This window comes from Mus caroli, unplaced genomic scaffold (assembly GCF_978045245.1).
Source record: "Mus caroli unplaced genomic scaffold, Mus_caroli_1 scaffold_11, whole genome shotgun sequence".
Classification (NCBI taxonomy): domain Eukaryota; kingdom Metazoa; phylum Chordata; class Mammalia; order Rodentia; family Muridae; genus Mus; species Mus caroli.
Genome location: NW_028227266.1, coordinates 51571104 through 51595480, shown reverse-complemented (window position 1 = coordinate 51595480; position 24377 = coordinate 51571104). Strand labels below are relative to the sequence as shown.

The 24377-nt window shown below is 38.7% G+C and overlaps 2 protein-coding genes across 3 annotated transcripts in view; one reads left to right on the top strand and one right to left on the bottom strand.

Moving 5' to 3' along the window:
- Positions 1 to 13135, bottom strand: part of Npat (nuclear protein, coactivator of histone transcription) — a 36780-nt gene extending 23645 nt beyond the window's left edge. For both annotated transcript variants that reach the window (XM_021173279.3, XM_029481670.2), the window contains exons 1-4: positions 12970 to 13135; positions 5116 to 5234; positions 1519 to 1579; positions 380 to 452 (exon numbers count right to left, since the gene is read on the bottom strand). In XM_021173279.3, coding sequence (XP_021028938.1) covers positions 380 to 452; positions 1519 to 1579; positions 5116 to 5234; positions 12970 to 13006 — 290 coding nt within the window. In that variant the 5' untranslated portion in view covers positions 13007 to 13135. The remainder of the gene's footprint in view (positions 1 to 379; positions 453 to 1518; positions 1580 to 5115; positions 5235 to 12969) is intronic.
- Positions 13136 to 13419: 284 nt separating this feature from the next.
- Positions 13420 to 24377, top strand: part of Atm (ATM serine/threonine kinase) — a 112416-nt gene continuing 101458 nt past the window's right edge. Inside the window, exons 1-4 of the mRNA XM_021171910.3 lie at positions 13420 to 13593; positions 16446 to 16547; positions 16642 to 16754; positions 19160 to 19305. Of these exons, the coding sequence (XP_021027569.1) occupies positions 16476 to 16547; positions 16642 to 16754; positions 19160 to 19305 (331 nt within the window). The 5' untranslated portion in view covers positions 13420 to 13593; positions 16446 to 16475. The remainder of the gene's footprint in view (positions 13594 to 16445; positions 16548 to 16641; positions 16755 to 19159; positions 19306 to 24377) is intronic.

Below are 24377 nucleotides of genomic sequence, written 5' to 3'. Positions count from 1 at the left end.
TTCATACTATGAAAAATACTAGAAAATTCCAGAAAGAACTAATTGGGCATGAAATCAACAATTCTCTGAATATGTAATGAAGAAATGGTTGTCTAAAGGAATTTGAAGCTTGGTCTAAACTGCTTCTAAATTGGTATGCAAAGTTGGGAATGTCATTAAATTTTTGTATATTAAAATTCCCTCATTTGAAAATAATCTATTATTAAAAGTATTCAACGTGTTTCAAATTATTTTAAATTTAGAGTAAGAACCTCAATTACCCTCTAGAAAACTTTGAAATTAAAAAGATGTTACAAGGATATACTATAAGATCTTAAGAAGTCTTATAGCCAAAGTGTATTTACATTTATAAATCAGCACATCTTAATGGGCACAGTACCTGATCTGAGAGAGTGTGTGGTCTAGCTTCTTCCACAGAGATGACATTATTGTTGGGACATCATTTGATGTTTCTAAATAAGAGGAAATAAACTCAGTTGAAAAATTCATTTTCAACGTGAACAAAGACAATCTAAACAGGAAAAAACAAAAACCTTGTCTCTTGTTGAAGTTACAGTAGAAATTGAGAAATAAGCCTATTTATAACTGTGCAAATGTATAATGAGATGGCTGTATTTTTTAAACCACCAAGAAGCAAATCTAATACAAATGAGAAAGTATATCTAAATAGCTTGTAAGGCTAATAATCTTATCTCTTCTTTGTATTAGAGAAAGACAAACAATATTATGAGAAAGTTAAAAAACTCCTATGTGTGCAAATTTAATCCTTAATATCTTTGTTAAAAATAACTATGAGCAATACTTTTTATTGGGTTAAAGACTGAGATACAACATAAAGCAACTAACACGATCCTTGCATATCTAGTTATGAATAAAAGTAAAGCTACTTTTCCTCTGGCTATGAGCTTATGACAATTAATCCAACAGTAATAGTTTTGATGATATGAACTATAGAAACAATGTCAAGAAAATAAGTAATTCCCCTCTAAACTCATCAGAAATTAGAAAAAGTTTTGTTAACTATGAGCCAATTTTTTGACCAAGTCCTATGCCTAGTCTCATATTATACAGAAGTCAAAATTTAATTATCAGTTCAAAGTATTTTAGCAAATAACACTGATTTATTTATCAGTATAAATAACCTAGAGTTAAGTTTTATTTCATTTTAAAACATGAGTTTTGGCTTATGTTGCTTAGTTACCATCTGGAGTTTTAGAGTTGGTTTTACTCAATATAAGTAGAAATAAATTCTGTTTCCCAGTAAAGTATATATATCTTTTATTGTTTATCGAGAAAGGGTTTCTCTGTGTAGCCCTGACCGTCCTAGAACTCACTCTGTAAACCAGATTGGCCTTGAACTCACAGAGATCTGCCTGCCTCTGCCTCCCAAGGGCTGGGACTAAAGGTGTGCAGCCCCACCACTTGGCTCAGTAAAATATGTCTTACCAGAGTAAGATTAAGTTTTTTCAAGGCTTTTAATGAGACAGTATCTTTAAACAACAATATCCAAGTCCTTACCTTTTGCTTTCATAGCTACATACTCATTCAAAATTGTGGTCAAGTTTTTTCCAAATAAGGACTGAAAGGCAAAAAGATCAAACATTACCAAAACCATTCAATTTACCACTTTCCCACCATAAAAGCCAATGAAAGATCCAGACCGCAGAAAATCATGTGAGAAAGGGTAGAGAAGCAGGACTGTTGGGCCTATATTCCAACAGTCACTAAAGGTGTATGTAACACTTCTGAGAGAAAGAACTCTGCCTGTCTGAATGGTGACATAAGTCCTTATGTAAAAAAAAAAAAGTATGGTCGTAAAAAGCAGTTTTCAGCCAGGAGGTAGTATTTTGTTATTCTGTTTAAAAGAAAGAATAAGGACTCACCTGTTTTGACTGACCTGAAAGCAATGTAAACCATACAAAAATGAAGTTTTTAAAATAAGTGTATATGAAATATCCTTCCTAAGGATATTTGTTCTTATTTCTGTCAACATATCTACATGCCTTTCCTTATGACTACAACTCACGAGTACTCTGTTATAACAGTATGATTATACACTTAAGGTTAGAAAAGAGCAAGGATTTTGGAACCAAGAATTCTGATTTCAAAACAGTAACAGCATGTAGCAAATTCTTTAAATACCTCAAATTGACTGCAGACATACTAGTATAAAACTTTTATTTTGGACAATAGTGAAGACATATACTGAGAAAGATATACGACAGGCAATTACATTCCCTTTCCCACTTAACTTTCAACAGTACACTTTTTTCCCCTCTTACTATAAATCCCAGGCTGGTCTTGGCTTACTCAGTACTGGGATTAAGGCATATGGTATGGGCCTATATTCCTAAGTCCTTGGAAGGGTAAAGCCAAAGGGCTGTAAATTCAAGTTCTGATAGAGTTACCGAGAAAGTTTAAGTTACAACTCAAATAACTCAGGGAGATCCCAACTCAAAGTAAAAAAGAAACTGGGATATAGCTCCGATGGAGACTACTTACTCACCAGAAAGCCTGAGAAGGCAGGAGATTTACCTAAGTAATCACTCCCTGGGTTTGTTTGTTTTCCTTTCTTTCTAATAATGATGTGTAGTAAGTAACCAGTAACTAGTTATTGCTAAGTGACCTACTGGAGAAATGGTTCACCTCTGTAGAGTAACACTCATCTCCACTGACATCCAGCCTCCCTAACACTGTGAGCCGTTACACATTTCCTCATGTTGTAGTGACCCTTGGACCATACATTTATTTTCATTGCTACTTCATTAACTGTACTTTTGCTACTGTTATGAATCATAAGGCAAGCAAACATCTGTTTCTCGACGGTCTCAGGTGACCCCTGTGAAAGGTTGTTTGACAGCCCCCGGAGGTTGTGACCTACTGGTTGAGAACTTCTGATTTGGTGAGACAGATACTCCTTTCCTTTGGTCTCTCACAAGGATGAAGTCATAGTCACAGAATATCCCTTCCCCTCCTATTTTTATCAACACATTTTATTTCTTGTCTTCACTACTGTTCTGAAACTCAACTAAGAAAAATACTCAGTAATAGAAAGTAACACAGTAAAGCTCTATTGCTGTGCAAATATAACTTTGTGCATTTTAGTTTCATGTTTAGAATCTCAGTTTTACTTATAGGGAGAGAAGGTCCAGAGGGGAACAGGGTATCCTACCCATTTGGAGACCCAAATTCAGTTCCCAGCATTAACACTGGAGCTCCCAGCTCCAGGAGATCCGACACCCTCTCCTGACCTCTGAGCGTTGCTGTATTCGTGTGTGTATATTCCCACACAAACATGCACAAAGACACATCGTCAAAAAATGAATGAGTCTTTAAAAAATGGGACATGAGTATCTACCTTTTTGTACTTTGTAAGTTTTAATTTAATTTTTAAGATTTTTGTTTTTAAAATTTTGAAATTCAATGAGGAGCTTAGAGTTCAGTAGGCCATTCTTAGTATCTTATAGCACTGGCATCTTATAGAAACAAAATACTTTTATCAACACTAAAAGCAACATTAGCATGAAACTACTGGAACTTATTCAAACTCTCAGTTTGGAAGTTTTCTCTGAAATGTGAATCTAAAATTCTAGATTTTACTTAAGCATTATATTTTATTAGTCTCTTCTGGTATGTGAGTTTTCTAGTCTTTTTCTTGATCTTGGCACTTTAAAATGATAGAGTTCTGACTCTTCAAGATTTATTTTATTTTTGTTTGGGTGTGCAAGCGTCCAAGGAAGCCAAAAGATGATCCCAAGTAACTGCAGAAGACAGCTGTGAGGTCAGCCCAGTAAGAGCCAGCAGACAGGGGTGCTGGGTATGAGCAGGTGCTTGAGCCATCTTTTGCAGTTCCCCAACACTTTCAGATCATTCACAATTGTTTGTGCTATTCCAATCATTTTTCTACATAAAATTCAGAATTCAGCATGTTGCTTTCTATAAAACTGTGGGGATTCTAACTGATCAATCTACAGTGAAATTAGGGAGAACTGACTCAACACTACTGAATTGTTAATTTACACATACAATGTTCATTTTATTCACATCTTTTTCTTTCAAGCAAACATTACAGACATATTTTGTTAGGTTATTCAAGCATTCTGTTTGTTGTTATAAGTAATTTAAAAACTGAAGTAACTTTTCATTGCACATATGTAAAAGTAGAGTGGAATTTTGCATATTTTGTATCCTATGTCCTTGGTAAACTTCAGTTTTGTAGTTTCTTTTAGGCTTTTTATAGAAAAATGACCATTAATAGTTAAAATTTCACTAAGGAGCCATCCTTAACATACACCTACTAGTACCATATGAAAACATGTAATTCCAGAGTATTCTTTTTATATTTAGATATCTAAAAAAAAAAAAAAAAAAGAGGTGACAATCTTTTTTTTTTTTTTTGAGATGGTTTATCTGTATAGCCCTGGCTGTCCTGGAACTCACTCTGAAGACCCGGCTGGCCTCGAACTTAGAAATCCTCCTACCTCTGCCTCCCAAGTGCTGGGATAAAGGTGTGTGCCACCACTTCCTGGCTGACAATTTTTATTTTTTTTAATTTATTTTATGTATGTGAGTATACAGTCACTGACCTCAGACACACCAGAAGAGGGCATCAGATCCCATTGCTGTGGTTGTGAGCCATTGTGTGGTTGTTGGAAACTGAACTCAGGACCTGTGGAAGTGCAGCCAGTGCTCTTAACCACTGAGCCATCTTTCCAGCTCTGTGACAATAATTTTTAAATTTTAATTTTTTTATAAGGTCTTGCTGTGTGGCCCAAGTTGGTCTGAAAGAAATGATAATCATCCCTGTCTCAGCCTTCTAAAATCTGCATTATAGATGTATACTACCTGGCTAAATCTCTACTTCTCAGTTATGTGAACTACACACAGTGATAACTCATGTAGCTTTTGCCAAAGCTGACTTGGTTGATGAGTGACAAGGGTCTTGCTAGGACGCCCAGGCTATCCCTAAATTCCTGGGCTCAAGTGATCCAGCAATTATCTTAGGTTCCCAATCAGATAGGAAAACAGACATATAAAGCTTACATTAAGGCTCTGCTTTACAGTTTTCTGTGTTGGTTAGTAATGAAAAGTTCCTGAAAGGAGTAAGTAACTCACCAGTAAGCAGGCTGGAATAAAACCTTCATCAGTACAGTGTTCTGCATATTCTTTTAAATTTGAACTTTCCAAAATAAAAGTCTGGCAAGTAGATGTGAGGTTTTCTTGTTGTAAGTAACCTAAATGAAAAATAGAAGTTTGAATACTTTCATTAAACTCTGTACTCTTAAAACTGCTAGAGTATGTAGGAAAGCCTTAAGTGGAGCCTCAGACAAAACATGCCAGTGTTTTACAGCCTTTCAGTAGGTTGTACTACAGTATAAAGCATGATTATGATCATGAGCTCTTTCATAGGACAAATTCTAGTTAAGCTTGTAAAAAGAGATCTTTGACAGAGTGCAACCAGAGCCTAGTAAACTTGGAGAAAACCAGCAGGGAAATAGCAAGTGCATTCCACTACTCCATGACTTCCATGGTAACTAGGTGAGGGGATGAATATTATATGCTTACTAGATTATCCAAAAACCACCTTCTCTCAGGATCACTTATCTGTGTCTGACTAGCTACTTCATGATTTATCAAATCAAGAGAGATCTATACATACAGTGTTTCAGGTCAGAAGGATATTCTTGATATTAATTCCATTAAGAACTTCAACCTGAACAAGAGAAGGCTATAAAGGTTGGTAACCACTTGGCTCTGTATTAAAGTTATCAAAAAAGCTCACTGGAGGAAAAGAAAGAATAGTTTTTTTGTTTGTTTGTTTGAGACAGGATTTCTCTGTGTATTCCTGGCTGTCCTAAAACTGACTCTGTAGACCTGGCTGAACTCAAACTCAAGAGACCTGCCTTCCTCTTCCTCTGGAATTAAAGGTACATGCCTCCACCACCTGGCAATAATAGTCTTTTAATAACTCATGTTGTAACAAGTTGATATCTGCTTGCAAAAATGAAGCTGGCCCTCAAATCCCACTCTATTAAAAAAATTAACCCCCCTAAAATAAAATACCTAACTGTAAAGTCTAAGGTTATAAAAGTGTTTGGAAAAACAAACAACAACAAAAGAGATAATTTTTTTTGGTCTTGGATTGAACAAAGATATAATAATTAAACTGATATATTCAGGTATAACACCTGAAACACAAGCAAACAAAGAAAGAGATAAGCTGAATATCAACATTTCAAATTTATATGCTTATAAGGATAAGGTAAAGTAAAAAAATAACTTTTAAAAAGTAAGAAAATATTTGCATATCATTTATCTGGTAGATGCTAGGAACCAAACTAGAACTTGAAAGGGACAATGATAAATATACAATCTAATTAAGAAATGAGCAAAAGGTTTGCAAAGAAGATAATACAACTTGAAAAGACACTCACTTTACTATATACCCTGGGACAGAAATCCTTACAATCATGACCTGAATCACTCTTCACTAAATCACGTTAGATATGAAAGCCACAATATTTCAATTTTATGTGATGTCCATAAATAGCAAATTCATACATAAAAATAGGTTCAGTGGAGGATGGGGAAACTGAGAATGCCTGTTATCACTATGTAATTTTTGATAGAGATAGGCAAATGTTTTGGAATTAGTGGTCCTATTCTATATTAGAAATATTATAAGCCCCCCAAATTTTATATTGTGTCAATTATACACTGCAATTAAAAAAAAAAAACTATAAATTCCTAACACACTATATGAAGCTTTAACTGTTAGTTTTAGTAAATGATTTCTAAAGTCTCTTCCTATTTAAAAATTTTAAGGCTTTTCTTCACTTGGAAATATATACATACGCACTTCTAATTAAAAGCAAACAAAAACAAAGCAGGAGCTGGAGATGGGGGTTTTGATTAATCAGAGCACTTGCTGCTCTTCCAGAGGACTGGGTTCAAATTTTAGCACCTACACTGTGGCTAGCAATCATTTTTAACTCTAGTTCTAGGAGCCTCAACATCCTCTTCTGACCCTATGCATTGTATGCATGTAATACAGACATACTGTACAGGCAAATCAGTCACACACACACAAATAAATAATAAAAAGCCCAACCCCGATAAGAAGGCCTACAAAGTCATTACACATGAATTTTAAAAAGGAAAGAGCAAGAAAAAGGTCCTCTCATTTTAGGCACTACCTTTATGTTAACAAATAGGTTTTCTAACTTCTAATTTATATGAAGAAAAACAAATAGATGTTCAAATATTTTCTGGAGCATAAGAAGCATTTAGAAACCAAACCAAACCAAGAAAACCAAACCAAACCAATCAGGCAAAACCTTCAAACAAACCGTTTATTTCAGATTATTCCTACTTTAAAATTGCTATCATTGAAGATCATATTACAAATTACATGAATTAAAACGATACATCTGGCATAGCAAGATAGCTTCAGCTGGAAAAGGCATCTACTTCATGAGTCTGATGATTTGGTGTGAAGCCCAGAGCCCACAGTGGAAGGAGGCAGCCAACTCCTTAAAGTTCTCTTCTGACTTCCACACATGTGCACATCCTTTCTGTCACATGCAGCTATCTTCATCTCTCACACAAAATAAAAAAATTCAATTGTAAAAAAGCTTTTTCCTGATTGTGAAATATAATCATCTTTTAAAAATTTCCTCAGTACTCTCAACATATTATTTGGATTGAGGGAGGTGACACTAGGATTCTGTGACCACAAATTTCAAACATATATAAACCACTGAAATCACGTTGGAACAGGGGCAGCTGGAACTGTCTCTTCAGGTTTTGGATTTGGATTAGATCCACCAAATAAATTGTTTTTCATCATAGAGAGATCGAAAAGCTTAATGTATAGTCAGTCACTTGAGACTTGTGACAGGTGGTCGGTATGAAATAGGACTCCTAAACATTTTTCCTTCCTGGAGAACACACATTCCTAAGAAGTGGCAGCATTCTAAAAGAGGGTAGAAACTGCTCCTCAGAGAAATCGTAAATTTAATACAAGAAATATACATCTAATATAAAAAGATGTACAGTTTTTTTGTGAGATTAAAAATATTTGTAGGAAGGGTGGTTAGAAAAACTTTACAAAGTCTCCTTAAAGGGTATGACAGTGAAATGAAGGTTGAAAAGCAATGCCTTAGACAAAAAAGATAATTGCTGGGCAGTGGTGACGTACACCTTTAATCCCAGCACTTGGGAGGCAGAGGCAGGCGGATTTCTGAGTTCCAGGACAGCCTGGTCTACAGAGTGAGTTCCAGGACAGCCAGGGCTACACAGAGAAACCCTGTCTTGAAAAAAAAAAAAAAAAACAGAAGCAAAAACAAAAAAAGATGATTTATCCACGACCTATGAAAAATATGATCAATTGTGCTAGCATGCCTTGGGAAAAGAATATCAGATATGACAGTTCATGATACATTGTAAATCAGTACAAGCTTGCATAGTGTATTTGAGAAAAGGCTCTGGAAAACAGTGCATCACTGCTACCTGTTATAGAAATGCATAGCCATCTAGAAATACCTGAGACATTATGTTCTACTGTCAAATATGCTTTGGTAAAATTTGAGCTTTAATTTTTGGTTAAATTTGGTTAAGTTCTGCTTTACTTTGTCTTAAGAGCTCAAATACAATGTAGAAAATACCTGAAAATGTTCAATGATGCCATTGTTTATTAACTGGTTATGTGCTACAAAAATGCCTACCCACCATCATTAACCATCTGATCATAACCAATTATTAATCACATGACAGATAAAATCTAAACTATATCAAGGGTCTTCATAAATTGGGGAAACATTCTAAGAGTTTGGCCTTTTTAGGAAAAGACAAAAAGGAGTCCAAAGAAAGCAAGAACCAAAGCTCTGTTTGTGTAAATATTTCCTTCATGTACTGATTTCCCAGCAATACTGATGGTTTAATCTCCCTGAAAGAATATAATTTCTTAATAAGAAATAAGTTCTTACTAAGAGAAGTAACAATGTCTTGTAGTACTAGATCTACAAATATAAAATGTATGGCTTCAATCCACAAATTATAATTTACAAGGAGTCAGAAGAAATTATCTTAGGAAAGGCTAAAAGTACTGAGAAAGTAGGAATGGCTTAGTTTATGGGAAGATACAGACTTAAGAATTTACTACAAATAAATAAATAAATAAATAAATAAACAAACGGGGCTGGGGATTTAGCTCAGTGGTAGAGTGCTTGCCTAGCAAGCACAAGGCCCTGGGTTCAGTCCTCAGCTCTGGAGAAAAAAAAAAATTTACTACCAAGTATGGAAAATAACTGTTCAAGGGGGTGATATGCTCCAAAGTATTGATGGCATATATGTAGGAATTTGTTTGGGGACAATGCCTAGTATGAGCGCTGCATAAAAGAATAGTTAACAAGCTTCAAATGAAAAGACAAAATGGTTAAGAACCATGGAAAACTGGACTGGAGAGATGGCTCATCAGTCAAGAGTGTATATTACTCTTCCACGGACCCGAGTTTGATTCCTGGCACCCACTTAAGGTGGTTCACAATTGCCTGCAAATCCAGCTCCAAGAAACCTAATATCTCTGGGCTCCACAAACCCAAAATGTGGTGTGCATTCATGCACACACATACACACAGAGATTTAAAAAGTAACACAAACATGAAACACTTCAAGTGTCAGCAATGAGTGTAGGTATTATTCAAGATGTAGAATGATTACAATTGCATCCTGGTAAAATAAAACCAATGGCACCTGATCTCTTAAGAATATGTCAGTACTAGTTCTTTTTGCCCTTAATCCAGTTCTTTATTTTCTAGGACTCTATTTTGGAAGCTAGACTCAAGCAGGCAGTTACCCGGCTCACCTATCGGCCAGCTTCCTGCTATGTCTCTAAAAGGGGAAGGGCTTGTATCAGACTGGAATTCAGAAGGGAGGAGCCTTATCCCCTGATTGTCTCACGAATCTCTGCTCTGATTACAGACAGTCCCTTAGGAGACAAGACTTCAGTTTCATCCTGCACAGAGTTGTCTCTGGGATGCTTTATAAAGCCCTGTCTCCAGGATTAGCATGGCTTCCTGCTGTGCTGAGTTCCTTCATCACCTAAGCTAAGAAGCTTTGGCACCACCTGTGTAACCAAGTCCTTCATTAAATCCTATCACATTAAACATAGGACTTAGTTTCTGTTTTCTGAATGGACACCAACTCATACAGAAACTAACCTATTTATGAAATTGAGAAAAAAATCTGAACTCTTCGATCGTAAAAGTGCTCTTTTTATACATAGAACTTAACATTTTTGAAGTTCCTAAGAACTCTGAAATTTGAATCCAAAAATTCTTGTTTGAATAGAGAATACTGATTAAGAAACTTTCAGTTTAGTAAGAAGAAAGAAAATTTAGAGGGAGACAGTAGTAACTAATACTACAGAACCATAAACTTAAAAATGGCTATAATTAATCAATTTTGTTTTGTGTACCTCACCAAGAAAATCTCTTATCCACCAACAAGTTACTTTAACAGGACAGTGGCTACTGAAAGAACTTTCTGATATCATATTTAACTTGAACCTTTAATACAAGGAACACAGGGGCTAAGGAATATAATGTTTCAAAAAATGTAAGTACTTTAGTATTTTGTAGCCTAGCGCAAATATTGAAAAGATGAGGCTAGGTAGAAATCAGCTCCACAGAGCACTTCCTATGACCTATTAGTAAAAGCCGAACTGATGACCCAGAGGCAGCAAGCAATGTATCCTGGTCTCTACAAGTGTTTGAAAAATTCCATCGAGGCAATAAATAGCTGAGTAGAGAACAGTTAGGTGAATAATTCAGTGCAGTAAGCTGAAGAGTTAGAGGAAAGTGAACTAGTAAAGCTACTAAGTAACAGGCGGTTTTACTAGTTATCTCCTGGGTGACACAGGGCACTAGACAATGTGAGAGGGAGCTTAGAAAAATATTTTGGTATTAAAGAGTAAAAAAAAAAAAAAAAGTAAAGAAAGAAGTGAATGCTAAATGAAATTACTTTTCCTCTTATGCTTAAAAATCTGGCAGTGTTTGGAGCATGACAACAGAACAACCAACAACAAAAACCATATACAATCAAGAAAGAGGGGCTAAAGATGGTAAGGGGGTACCACAGAAGGACCCTGAGCAAGCAATAAACCTGTAGATAGAAGTGTGTGTGTGTGTGTAAAGATAGTACTAAATCACAGAATTGAAAAATAGTGGGAGGCTTTTTTTGTATTCCAAGTTCAAAAGAGGTTCAATTTTTAGATGCTTCAGCCAATATTTGCAACCAGAATACATGAATTGCAAGTTAGAGTATGTGGAAAGACATCCTAATTCCAAAACAGAATGGGAGGCATGCTGGAATTCATGGCACTGAAAGCAGGATCTGAATAACAAAGATGATTTTTAAGGATGAAAAGCAACAACTTGAGTTTCTAGGCATCAAGAGAATAAGTTACCTTGTTAGTGGGGCAGAAACATAATTATTCCAATTAGAAAGGCCCTGTCATTTCCTTAAGGTTTTCTTAATAAGGCAGGACTTTCTCTTCAGGGGATATGCTGACAGTATATAAAGCCCCTCCCCACCCCCTTTCTTACATGGGGGAATGACATCTTACTTGTATCTAATGAAATCAGGGTTGCTGTTAAGCATCCCATAAAATCTGAGGAAAGAAAGCATGGAAAAATACTCATAAAAATTATCCACTTTTCAATGTTCATACTACCAAACTCCAAAAGCCACTTTTGAGGCTATGATCATGTAATTTTATATGGATCACAAGACTGCTAAAAGTCGCAGTTCTTACCTAAACAATACGTACAGGTGTGGGGAAAAATTTCATATTGTGAGTCTACTTTTCACCAATTTTTGTATGAGCCTAATTTTAAAATTACAAGAAAGCTAACTTTAAAAAACAGGTATAAATTCAACTACCCTAGTCTGATGAAGTAGAGAACAATGAAAACATTCAAAACACTAGTTTTTGTATTTAAGTTTCTCCAAAAATGGACAGTAAAACCGTACAGAGCCTCTTAAATAAGTCCTGCCTAACGTGCAATTTTTATTTTTTGGACAGGACTGGGCACAAAGCAAATGTTCGTAACGGCTGTGGAAACTATGGAATGAGTCCTCATACTTCGACCACTTTCTTTTAGAGATGTCCCAAATAATGTTTCAAAGTCACTGTCCAGTTTTGAGCCTAAGAGGCTCTTGTTCCCTACAGAACAATCCCTTTTATTCTTTCACAGGACAAACGAAAACAGTCTTTCCCAGAGACAGTATCTCCCGACCAACCAGTGGTCTATGAACAAACCCTTTTCGAAAATGGAGGAAAACGAGGGCTAGAACGTGTGCAACCAGAAGTCAGTCGTCGTACCTCCTAAATATTTGCTCAAGAACACGACACGCTGCCGTTCTGAAATATGCAATTGGCGTTTCAAGCCACTATGGTGGGCAGGGGTGTGGGGACCTCCCTGTGTCCCAAATTCCCAGTGCTAAGGTCGGGTTATGGGTAAGGGCGTCGCAAAGTCTTTCCACAACGCTGGGCGGCCGGGGAAGCGGGGTTCCCCACCTCCCTTTTTTCCTTTATCAGTCCCGGCTCTTGACAAGGGAAAGGGTAGGGGACACGCAGCCTCGTCCATCACGCAGACGACACTCCTTCAGGTGTCCCAGCGGGCCTGGCTGTGCCTCGGAATCCAGGCCCCAGGTGTTCCCCGCTGAGCTTCTTTCTCCCTTCGGCTGCCCCCATCGCGCAGCACAAGGAGAAGGGACATCCCTACACCGAGGAGCTTCGAATGTCCCAAGGCGCCGAGGGACCGAGCCTCTCCGCTAGTCTGAACTTGGACGCGAGCAGACCACTCCTCAGAGCTTCCCCACCCCGAGCAGCCCTCCCCCCAGCCCCTGGTCTTTCCGTCCCCTCAGCCCGGGTCCGATCACCCGCCCTCCCAGGCCGCCGCTTACCCAATACCAGCCTGGCTACATCCGAGGGTAACAGCATGATCCGAGCTGCACAGGGAGCGGCCTGAAGGGACGAGACTCAACTCAAAGCAAACACGGCGACAGCCCCGGCGCCGCCGCATCTCCCGGTTCCACTGGCGGTGCTGAACCCGCGGCAATTTGTCCCGCCTCTTTCGTGCCACACCAACCAATCGCTTCCGCGGGAGACAGAAAGGCGCCGAAATGAAACCCGCCTCCGTTCTCCTCGGAACCGTCGTCATTTCCGTCTGCGGAGGGTTGTGGCCAGAGAGGACCGGGTGGCCGGGTGTGGGAGCGTCGGCCCCTGGGCGGAGTTGCGGGAGCGAGGGCAATCGCTATTGGTGCGCACTGCGCAGGCGCGTTTCCTCAGGCCCGGCGAATGTTTTGAGGGGAGCGAGTGTTTTGAGTTGGAGAGCGCGTGATGCTTACGCGCAAGCGCAGTCGTGCGGCGGCGCATGCCGACTTCTTCCTTTGGGGCACCCGTGCCATACCAACTTGCTGCTTTAGAGCCGGAAGTGGGAAGGCGTGCGTGCAGAACCAGCTGCTAGATCCGTGCACGCGGGAAAAGGCGAAGCGACCTGGGTTTGCATTGGCAGGCAGAATGCAACGGTAGGAGCGAGGGACGAACGCTCGGGAACTTCTGTGAGGGGAAAATTCTCTTCTGACCCCATCTTTCCTCAGCTTCCGAATGGCTCTTACCCCTTCTCTGCAGGACGGCCGTCATCTCCCTCTTTCTGCAGACCCTAGGTGGAGTGAGCCTGAACTTTCCCTTCTGCACGTCCCTCTTTCCTATCTGTCATCTTAAGGGTTCTGGTCGATCTAGGAGATTTTTTTAAAATCTCATACTTTAGTCTCAGAGCGTTTATTTATATTTAAGCTACAGGTTTGCACATGTTCGTAGTTAAGAGCACTGGCCCGGAAATCACAGTCTCGTATTCTCATTGTCAGTTGTATTGCCTGTGTTGTTTGTAGTAGGTAAGTGGCAGTCACTAAGAGCCTTTGAAAATATTTAACCTGTCCTCTTTCCCCCGTCCCACCCCCGCCACCTGGCACAGATAAGTAGACAGCTACTTTTTCAAAGCGACAATGTGATAGGAAAAACTGTGTTAGCTGAGGAAGGACTGGTTCTGTGGAAACAACCTGAAAGAATCGACTTTGCTGCTAGACCTTGCCGGGTGTAAATTCTTCTGCAAGATGGTAGCAAAGCTTTCAGACAGAAGGAAGTGCATGGAAAGGCACAAAGTGTAGCGAGCTCTTGTTATTGACTGATACAGATTTTGCAAGTTTCCAGTGTATTGAAGCCAGAGGAAGGGATGAGAGCAAGAAGAGGAGAAAAAAACCAGTCATCAAAATAGATTTATAAAGCGATCGTACGAGAAGACAGTAACGGGATGGCAGTTATACTGAATATTTGCTGTATGTGTGTGTGTGTGTGTGAGAGAGAGAGAGAGAGAGAGAGAGAGAGAGAGAAAGAAAGTGAGTATGTGTGTGGTGGGGGAGAGAGAAAGAAAGAAAGTGAGTATGTGTGTGGTGGGGGAGAGGGAAACAGAACTCCTTAAAGTAGATACTGGTATCATTTTCTCATTTAGCATCCAGAAGACAGGTGCCAGTTTAACCAACACGTTGCAGGTTGGATAACTGTTAATTGACTGGACCTGGATCCGAACAATACAACCTGACCATAGAACCCACCCTTTTGCAACTCAGGCTAGCCCCTAACTCACAATTGTGCTGCCTGAGCCTCCCCTGGGCCTGGGAATATAGTACTGCCATACCTGACTGAGCCCCAGTGCTTTTTACCACTAGCCAAGACTAACATGCCACAGGTGGGGTTATTTCTGGGAAGGGGAGATGTAATTATTGTCAAAATACATCAACTTGACTGAACCCTCAAAAGGAAGATTTGATTTGTCTGTTCAGGGGCTGTTGCTTAGGAAGCATTTTTAGTTGAATGTTGGGAGCTGAACTATGTTACCTGTTATGTTACCTGTCTCAGCATTTGTTCACTTGATAGCTCTCTTAATCTAGGTGCATAGCTTTGGTTCTGCCACCCACCACCATTTTGGTTGGTTGGTTTGTTTGTTTTTGAGTCAGGGTTTCTCTGTTGCCCTGGCTGTCCTGGATGGAACTCTTTCTGTAGACCAGGCTAGCCTTGAATTCAACAGATCTACCTGCCTCTCTCTCTTTCCCTCCCTCCCTTCCTCCCTCTCCTCTCCCTCACTGCCCCCCTTTTCTGCCTCTTTCTGCTATTCTCTCTGCCTCTGCCTCCTGAGTGCTGGGATTAAAGGCACACACCACCACTGCCTGTTTTTTGTTTTGGTTAGTAACCTGGAACATTTCACCAATGTATGCATCATCACTGCACAGTTGTTCCAATTTCAGTGTATGTGCTGTGCAAGCTAGCACAGTTTTGGCTGTCTTTCAGTTCCCTAAGCCTTTTGGCTTCTCCAGTCTCCTTCACTGAAATGTTCACTATTTTTCTTTTTTTTTTTAGTTCTTCCTGTAATTGGCATCAGTTCATTCAGATCTTTCGTTTACTTAATTCTCCTTTGATACATACTCATGACAGTTTATCTAAATGATAAACTGTTATAATTTGGAGAGGGGGCATTGATCTCACTGAGGGTGACCTTAAACTGCTATCCTCCTTTGTTTACCTTCCCACGGGTATTGGCATTACACTAATGTGCTGTGGCACTCTCTGTTCTCTTCTTTTGTTTTCTACTGTATTTTGATTTCCTTTGAGGCATAAATTGCAACTTGGAACTATGGATTAATACTTGTATCATCATCATTGTCACCATTGTCTCCAAGAGGGTAGGCTGTGTGTCAGTATGGTTCAGTTATTTTCTAGCCTGCCTAACCTGAAACACTGTACACGTGAAACAAATATTGTTTGCTGTTATCAATGAATGTTTTCCTTTTTTTTTTTTTCTTTTTTCTTTTTTTTTTTTTTTTTTGGTTTTTTGGTTTTTCAAGACAGGGTTTCTCTGTGTAGCCCTGGCTGCCCTGGAACTCACTTTGTAGACCAGGCAGGCCTCGAACTCAGAAATCTGCCTGCCTCTGCCTCCCAAGTGCTGGGATTAAAGGCATGCGCCACCACGCCCAGCGAATGTTTTCCTTTTATAGAGATAATACTGAACTGTTTCATTTTATTCAAAATAATACATTACCATGCTAGGCAAAGCACACATTTGAGAATTAGAGCCTAATTTTGATATACTTTAAGAAAATGTCCTATAGAAATGTTAAGGAAAATTATTGTGTCTTTGATCACATTGTGCCTCTGCATGTACAGTTAGGTTTAAATGTATAGTTAATGTCTAAAATAGTTACGTAAAGGTCTAAAGCACAGCTCACTGGCACATCACATGTTTAGTATGCTTAAGCACCAAGCCAGTCCTTAGCACCAAAAAAATAAATAAATAAATGAAATTATGTATATTTCTTTCCTTTTACAGGTGAGGATGCATGTTCTGAAATCTTAAACCATGAGTCTAGCACTAAATGATCTGCTCATTTGCTGCCGGCAGTTAGAGCATGACAGAGCTACAGAACGAAGGGTAATATACGTTATGTGAAGTTTTTCTTGAAACAAATGTGTGATAGGTAACATAGTATGTTATTATCATTATATATATATTTTTTTATTTTCAGAAAGAAGTGGATAAATTTAAGCGCCTGATTCAGGATCCTGAAACAGTTCAACATTTAGATAGGCATTCTGATTCCAAACAAGGAAAATATCTGAATTGGGATGCTGTTTTCAGGTATCCTCTTTGAATTTGTGTTACTTTCCTTCTTTTTCTGGTTTGTGATGCCATTTTCCTCTTTAATTTTGTTTGCTGTATATCATTATGTGTTACATCGGAAGTTGACCCTTAGTGGTTATCTGAAAGTTTTAAAAACATACATAACACTGGAAGGTTTATGTCATTTCTTCGATAGAATGTTTTAGATGTATATCCTGTAACTTCAAGAAAGATGCATCAGGGTGCTGGCGAGATGGCTCGGAGGGTAAGAGCACTGACTGCTCTTCCTAAGGTCCTGAGTTCAATTCCCAGCAACCACATGGTGGCTCACAACCACCTGTATTGAGATCTGACGCCCTCTTCTGGCATGTCTGAAGACAGCTACAGTGTACTTATGTATAAAATAAATAAATCTATGGGCCGGAGCTAGCAGGGATGAGCTACTGGGGCCGACCAGAGTGAGCAGAGGTCCTAAAAATTCAATTTCCAACAACCACATGAAGGCTCACAACCATCTGTTCAGCTACAGTGTACCCATATACATAAAGTAAATAAATAAATTATTTTTAAAAAACAAGAGGCATCATAGGATTCCTGTCATCTGCTTTCTTGAGGCTGAGGCAGGAGGCCAGGCCAGTCTGGCTTTCATAGTGAGTTCTTGTCCTATCTGGTCTATATAGGGGAACTCTGTCTCAAATAGAGCAAAAGCAATGTGAGGATTCTGTTCATTTTTACTATAAGAATTTGTTTCAAATTTGTTTTAAACATAAGTTACAGTAGCTGGGTGGTGGTAGCACTCTGGAGATGAGGTGGGCCAATCTTTGAATTCTAGGCCTGCCTGAGCCACAAAAGTTCCAGGACAGCCAGGGCTAACAGATCTTATCTCAAAACAACAAAAAAGTAAGTTATAATATCAGTTTATCATTTTATTATTGCTGATTATAAGTATCTGGCATTAGCTTGGTATAATCATTCCACCCTGGATCATGACATCATTTTGCACCCTATAAACACATGCAATTATAAATTGTCAGTTTACAATAAAACTTTTAAAAATTAAAAAGAGAAAAATACTAGCCAGGCGGTGGTGGCGCATGCCTTTAATCCCAGCACTTGGGAGGCAGAGGCAGGCGGATTTCTGAGTTCGAGGCTAGCCTGGTCTACAAAGTGAGTTCCAGGACAGCCAGGGCTACACAGAGAAACCCTGTCTCAAAAAAAAAAAAAAAAAAAAAAGTTTAAAAACTTTTTTGTGGCAGAGTTGATACGTGTCTATATTGAAACTTAATTTTCAACCATAAGTTCATTTATAATTAAAAACAGATATTGTAAGACTTGTTGGGGAAAGAAAAAGGGCTTATTTATTTATGTGCTTCTGTAGACATTGGATATCCTTAAACTAGAGTTATATAGAGGTTGTAAGCTGTCCTGCATGGATGCTGGGTAGTGAACTCTGGTCCTTTGGAAGAGCAGTTGAGGACCCTTGACCATTGAGCCATCTAATAGCCCCCAAACATTTTAAATTCATGCAGAATTTAACCTGGAGCTGGTGCATTGGTATATATGACGCCTATAACCTTGGCTCTGGGGAAGGAGATAGAGGAAGATAATGAGTTCAGATCATTACAAATAAACAAACAGCTGTGGTAAGGAAGGTACTCATATTCCTCATACAGTATTAAATTGTCTTAGAATTCCTACAGATAAACTTTTGGACAGGGTGGGGCTTGGGATTTTGAGACAGGGTTTCTCTGTGTAGCCCTGGCTGTCTTGAAACTCAGTCTGTAGACCAGACTGGCCTCTAATTCACTGCCTTCCCAGTGATGGGACCAAAGGTGTGTACCACCATGCTAAAACTCTGGATCTTAAAATAAAACTAGGCTGGCCTTGAACTCAGAGCTTGCCTCTGCCTCTTGAGTGATGGGATTAAAGGCATGTACCACCACTGACCAGCTGCTGAGTTTATTTATCTCTTATTTGATACTAAACTCTTTAAAGTTCTAAATGTACATAACATGGAAAAATACATGCTTCCTCTTTGAGCTTTTAATTTACTTGCAGTATAATAATTACTGTATTGTTTTTTATTTTGTTTGTTTGTTTGTTTGTTTTGGCTTCTTTGTTAAAAATCAAGTGCCCGTGGGTGGGTGTACAATTACTGTTATCTGTTTTTACAAGCTGATTAGATAGGCTAGATGTGCATCCATTCCTGGCCAGCTTTCAGTGTTTTATAAGCAGCTTTCATTTAAAGACTAGAAATATAATAAACTGCTCATAATGTAAGGAAAGTTGAACAAGAGATTGTTTCATGTGTCTGGTTGGAACAACAGTGTGGTTTAAAAGATGTTTTGGGGGAAGATACACAGGAGTTTTTGAAGTGATAAAGTATAAGCATTAATGAAGATATGATTTGTTTTTCCTTGAAGGTTTTTACAGAAGTACATTCAAAAAGAAACGGAAAGTCTGAGAACAGCAAAGTCAAATGTATCAGCCACCACACAGAGCTCCAGACAGAAGAAGATGCAAGAGATCAGCAGTTTGGTCAGATACTTCATCAAATGTGCAAACAGAAGTAAGTAACCTTGGCTGCGTGCGGTGGCGCACGCGCTGCGTGCCATGGCGCACGCTGCGTGTGGTGGCGCACACTGCTGTGGTGGCGCACACGTTTAATCCCAGCACTCAAAAGGCAGACGCAGGTGGATCTGTAGCCTAGCCTGGTCTACAGAGTGAGTTCCAGGACAGCCAGAGCTACACAGAGAAGCCCTGTCTCCAAAAACCCAAAGCAACAAAAAAAAGTAAACAACATTATGTATTACACACAAATGCTTCAGGAGTTAGCGTAGCATAAATTTGATCTTAATACAGTAGCATAAAAATTAAGTTCTTCTTGAAATTCCTAGCATTATATGGCTTTTCATATAGTAGGTCCAAAATTTAGAGTAATTTAGCATAAAATGTTTAATCTCAGAAGTGGAAAGATTAAAAATGAATGTTTCAGTTACCCATTTTTGTATTCCCTCTACGTGTTTTTATACATCAGCAGAAGTGCAGTCTTAAGGAGGCTGAATAATTTTAAGGGTATAAATTGCTGTCGGGCCAGTGAGATGGCTTGGCAGGTAAAGAATCTTTGCCAGCAAGCCTGGCGGCCTCAGTTTGAGCCCAAGAACCGAAATGATGGAGAAAACCAACTCTTTCAAGTTGTCCTCTGACCCCTATACAGGCACCATGGCATGGCTGATTTAGTGCACGTGTGAGCATGTGCGTGCACACAAAGTAAATAATCAGAAAATGTGTAAAAAACAGTTTTTTTTAAAGTTTACTTTCATTGATTACTGCTCTATTACTTTTAAAGATTTATTTGTTTATATATGTGAGCACACTGTCACTGTCTTCCAACACATCAGAATAGGGCATCAGATCCCATTACAGATGGTTGCTGGGAATTGAACTCTGGACCTCTGGAAGAGCAGTCAGTGCTCTCAACTGTTGAGCCATCTCTCCATCTCCTCCTTTTTTTTTTTTTTTTAAGGTTTGCTTATTTATGTGTATGAGTGGTTTTGTCTGCATGTATGTAAATACACTACATATTCTAGTTCTTGAAGAAGTCAGGAGAACCCTCTGGAACTGGATAGTTATATGTGAGTGCTGGGAACCAAACCCAGATCCTCTGCAAGAGTATCAAATGCTTTTAACCAGTAAGCCATATCTCCACCCCTCTAACTGCATAAATTATACACAGAAAACCTGGTATTTATTTCCACATGACATCATTTGATGTATTTGAAAATAGTCATAGCATTCCTGAGTGATCTTTCCCTAAAGTAAATCGACCTAATTGCTTCAGCTCATTGACATAGTTTTAATTTCACTTTCTCTTTAATGTTCTTGAGTTTGTCATTTCTCAAAGAGTGGCACTCAGTCTTGTAGTATTATCTAGTTGGTACAGCCTACAGCATATTTGTTTCAGTTTTGTTTTTTGAAATAGGGTCTTTCAGTGTAGCCCAGGTTGGCCTCAGATATGTGATCCTGGTGCCTCATATCTTCTTCAGTTCCTGGATTGCAAATATGGCTCTGCACTTATTCATTCATTCATTCATTTGCATGCTCACGCATATATGTGGTGGGTGCACACGGGTATTTTGGTAAATGGGAGGTCTGCTCGTGTTTTGGAGGTTGCTAAATAGTCCAAGTTTTCTGGCCAACAAGCCCCTGAGTCCTGTCTTTTTTGTGCTAGGATTACAAGTGCATGCCACAATGCTCAACTTTTTTATGTAGGGTCTGGCAGGTCAAATGTAGGTCCTCATGCTTGTAAGGTAAGCACTTTACCAACTAAGCTATCACCCCAGCATTTATTCTTTACTTTTATTGATTCTGAGATAACACTAGCTTCTTGTAGTCAAAATGCATAGTTTTAGCTCAATATTGTGCTATCCGCTAAAGAAAAAATTGAATAAAAATTAAGTCTTTTTTTTTTTTGTCAGTAAGTCACATATCTCTCATCCTGAACTTAGTTAACTAAGTGTGCGTATGTGAAGATGGATGCATGGTACTGGGGATTAAACCTGGGCTTTGTATGTGCTAGATCAGCTCCCCGCTGCTGAGAAGCACCTCGAGTCCCTACGTTTGATATTTTGAAGGTGGTTTTTTAATATTTTTTTACTGCATTTATTTATTTTGTATATGTGTAGGTGCATTTGCCATGATGTACTCGTGGGTGTCAAAGGACATCTTGTAGGGGTTGGCTTTCTCCTTTTGCCATATGGTTCCTGGAGATTGAACCCAGATGATCAGGCTTGCCTGCAAGTAATGTAAAGCGGAGCCACCTTGCTGACCTCAGGAATGACATTTTTGAGGCAAAAATGCAGGATCCACATAAGCTTTTGCAAGGAAATGGCCTTTACATTAGTGCTGAAAGCTAGAACAAAAAACATTTGTTGAGAGATTTCAGACTTTGTACATTCTGTGTAAATAAGGATGTAGATAGATCTGTGATAGCAGATTTAGGTTAAAAATGAGGCAAATTCATGGACTGTCATGATGGCTCAGTAGTAAAAGCCTGACAACTTGAGTTTATAGTCCCTAGGACCCACGTGATGGAAGGAGAAAACTGACTCTTACAGCTTTGTGAGTACCATGCACACAGCCACGCATATTCATGCATAAAAATGCAATTGTAAAATCCAGATGATGGTAAACGGTTAGTAAAAGTACATAGGTGTTGACTAATGATATATTAGAATAGATCTAATGGACAGTGGTTTAAAGAAATTCTCCATTCTCCTGAGATTCCATTTTTGCTCAGCTGTAAACCTTCCCTTTATACTCTGAGAAAAAAAGGAAGCCACATGAAAACATTCTGTACTTGATTTGGCTCGTGTGGTAGCTTTGTATTCACTCAAACACTGTACTATTGGCTTGTAAAATTGAGATCTTAATTTGTACTATGTAATTTCTGAGTGAAAGACACCAGCCGAGCAGAAAAATTTGTAGCTTACAATTTTATCTTCTAGCGAAAAGAAACCTTTAGTTAATCATGGAGATCACATTTAAAAAGACAGCTGGGGCTATACAGAGAACCCTGTCTCGAAACACCCCCCCCCCCCCCCAGACACACACACACACACAAAGTGCCAATATGTTAGTTTACAAGAAAGTTAAAAACTAGATCATTTAAATAGGTAAAAAGTACTGTTTTATTTAGATGATAGCTTTTAAATTGAACTCATAGAATCAGAAGCAGCAAGCACAGGGTTGACATGGGTCTGCACCAGGGCCTCTGTGTATACATCCTAGCTTTCAGCTTAATGTTTTTATGGGACTCCTGAGTGTGAACAGGTGAGTCTCTAAGTCCTGTGTCTGCTCTTGGGCTTTTCCCCTTCTTTTCGGGTACCTAGTCCAGCCTCGATATGATGGTTTTTGTTTTATACTTTATTTTGTCATGTTTGATTGTTGTCTCATAGAAGCCTGTTCTTTTCTAATGAGAGACAGGAGGAAAATCAGGAGAGAAAGGGGCATGGGGAAGATCTGGGAGGAGTAAAAAGAAGAAAAACTGTAAACAGGTTACATTGTATGAGAAAAGAATATCATTTTCAATAAAAAATTTTTAAAAACTGAATTTTGTAGTGTCAGTAAACATACAATAAAATTAGAGTTACTATTATTTTGCTTTACTTCTTCAGTTTTGTTTGTTTGTTTGTTTGTTTACATGAACTGAGTGGTTGGTAGAAATTTAAACACATGTTGGGATTTTAACAGACTTTTAAAAAATACTGTATCCAAAGTAGAAGGGAGAAAATCATTAACATACCAGTGGGTGCAGGAAATAGTTAAGGAGGAACGTAGTAACACCAATGTTCCTGATTCTTTACTAAACCACAGCGAGTAGAAAATAGACACCAGGTGTGCAGACCCGGTTCACAAGGCTTCTCAAGCATATAAATTGCTCAGCCTCCTTAAAAAAAAACAGATTTTTTGATTTCTATTTACTTGGTTTTTTTTTAAATGTTATTTTTGTTTGTTCTTTTGCAATGGGAGGTACAAAACCTATGGTTTGTGCATGCTGGGCAGTACTGTGCTACTGAGTTTTAATCTCGACTGAGAGAATTAAAAACTCTCGACTGAGGAAATAAAAACATAAATTTTAAAACAATTGTGTTTGGCAGAGAAAGAGAATGTTCTGGGAGAAAGAATATAGGAAATTAAGATTTCACCTTAATACTTCTAAAGTTAACCTTATTTCTTGTCTATTGTTGGTCTTGGGCATTTGTGGTAAATTATTCCTTTCCATAGTCTGACAATACAACAAGTACTGTATGTAAAAAAGTATTTCAAGAACTGTGGGAGAGACAGCCAAGGACTATAGAAAAGGATCACGCAGACGTGGGTGTCGTCACGGGTCACACGCCTGAAATCATAAGCCAAGACTGAAAGCTGCTATTTACACTGTGATAGCACTGCGTACGTACCATAGGCTGACCCTCCTGAATGTAGCCAGTCTCATCACTAAGAAAATGCTGATCTAACACATTTTACTTATGCGTATTGAGTTTCATCCTACCTGTAGTTCAATTTCACAATGAAGTCAATACTGAAGAAACGATGGTCTTTTAGTTCCGATGTCAGTATGATCTGATAAAAAGCAAGCCAGTAAGGAACATCCCTCCATTGCTCTGTATCAGCTCCCGCTTCCTGACCTGCTTGAGTTCCAGTCCTGACCTCCTTTGGTGATGAACAGTGGTTTGGGGGTGTAAGCTGAATAAACCCTTTCCTCCCCAACTTGCTTCTTGGTCATGATGTTTGTGCAGGAATAGAAACCCTAAGACAAATTGGAAACTACAAAATAAACATTATAATTTCTGTAGCCTTGGCTACAGCCTTTACCTGGAGTTACAGGCAGACATACCCTTCTAAACTTAAACTTAAATCCTGCCCTCCCTTTCCTTTAGATAGGGTTTCCTTGTGGTCCAAGATGGTCATTTTTATTTTTTAAGATTTATATATTTGTGTGTACACTGTAGCTGTCTTCAGACACTCCAGAAGAGGATGTCAGATCTCATTATGGATGGTTGTGAGCCACCATGTGGTTGCTGGGATTTGAACTCAGGACCTCTGGAAGAACAGTCAGTGCTCTTAACCGCTGAGCCA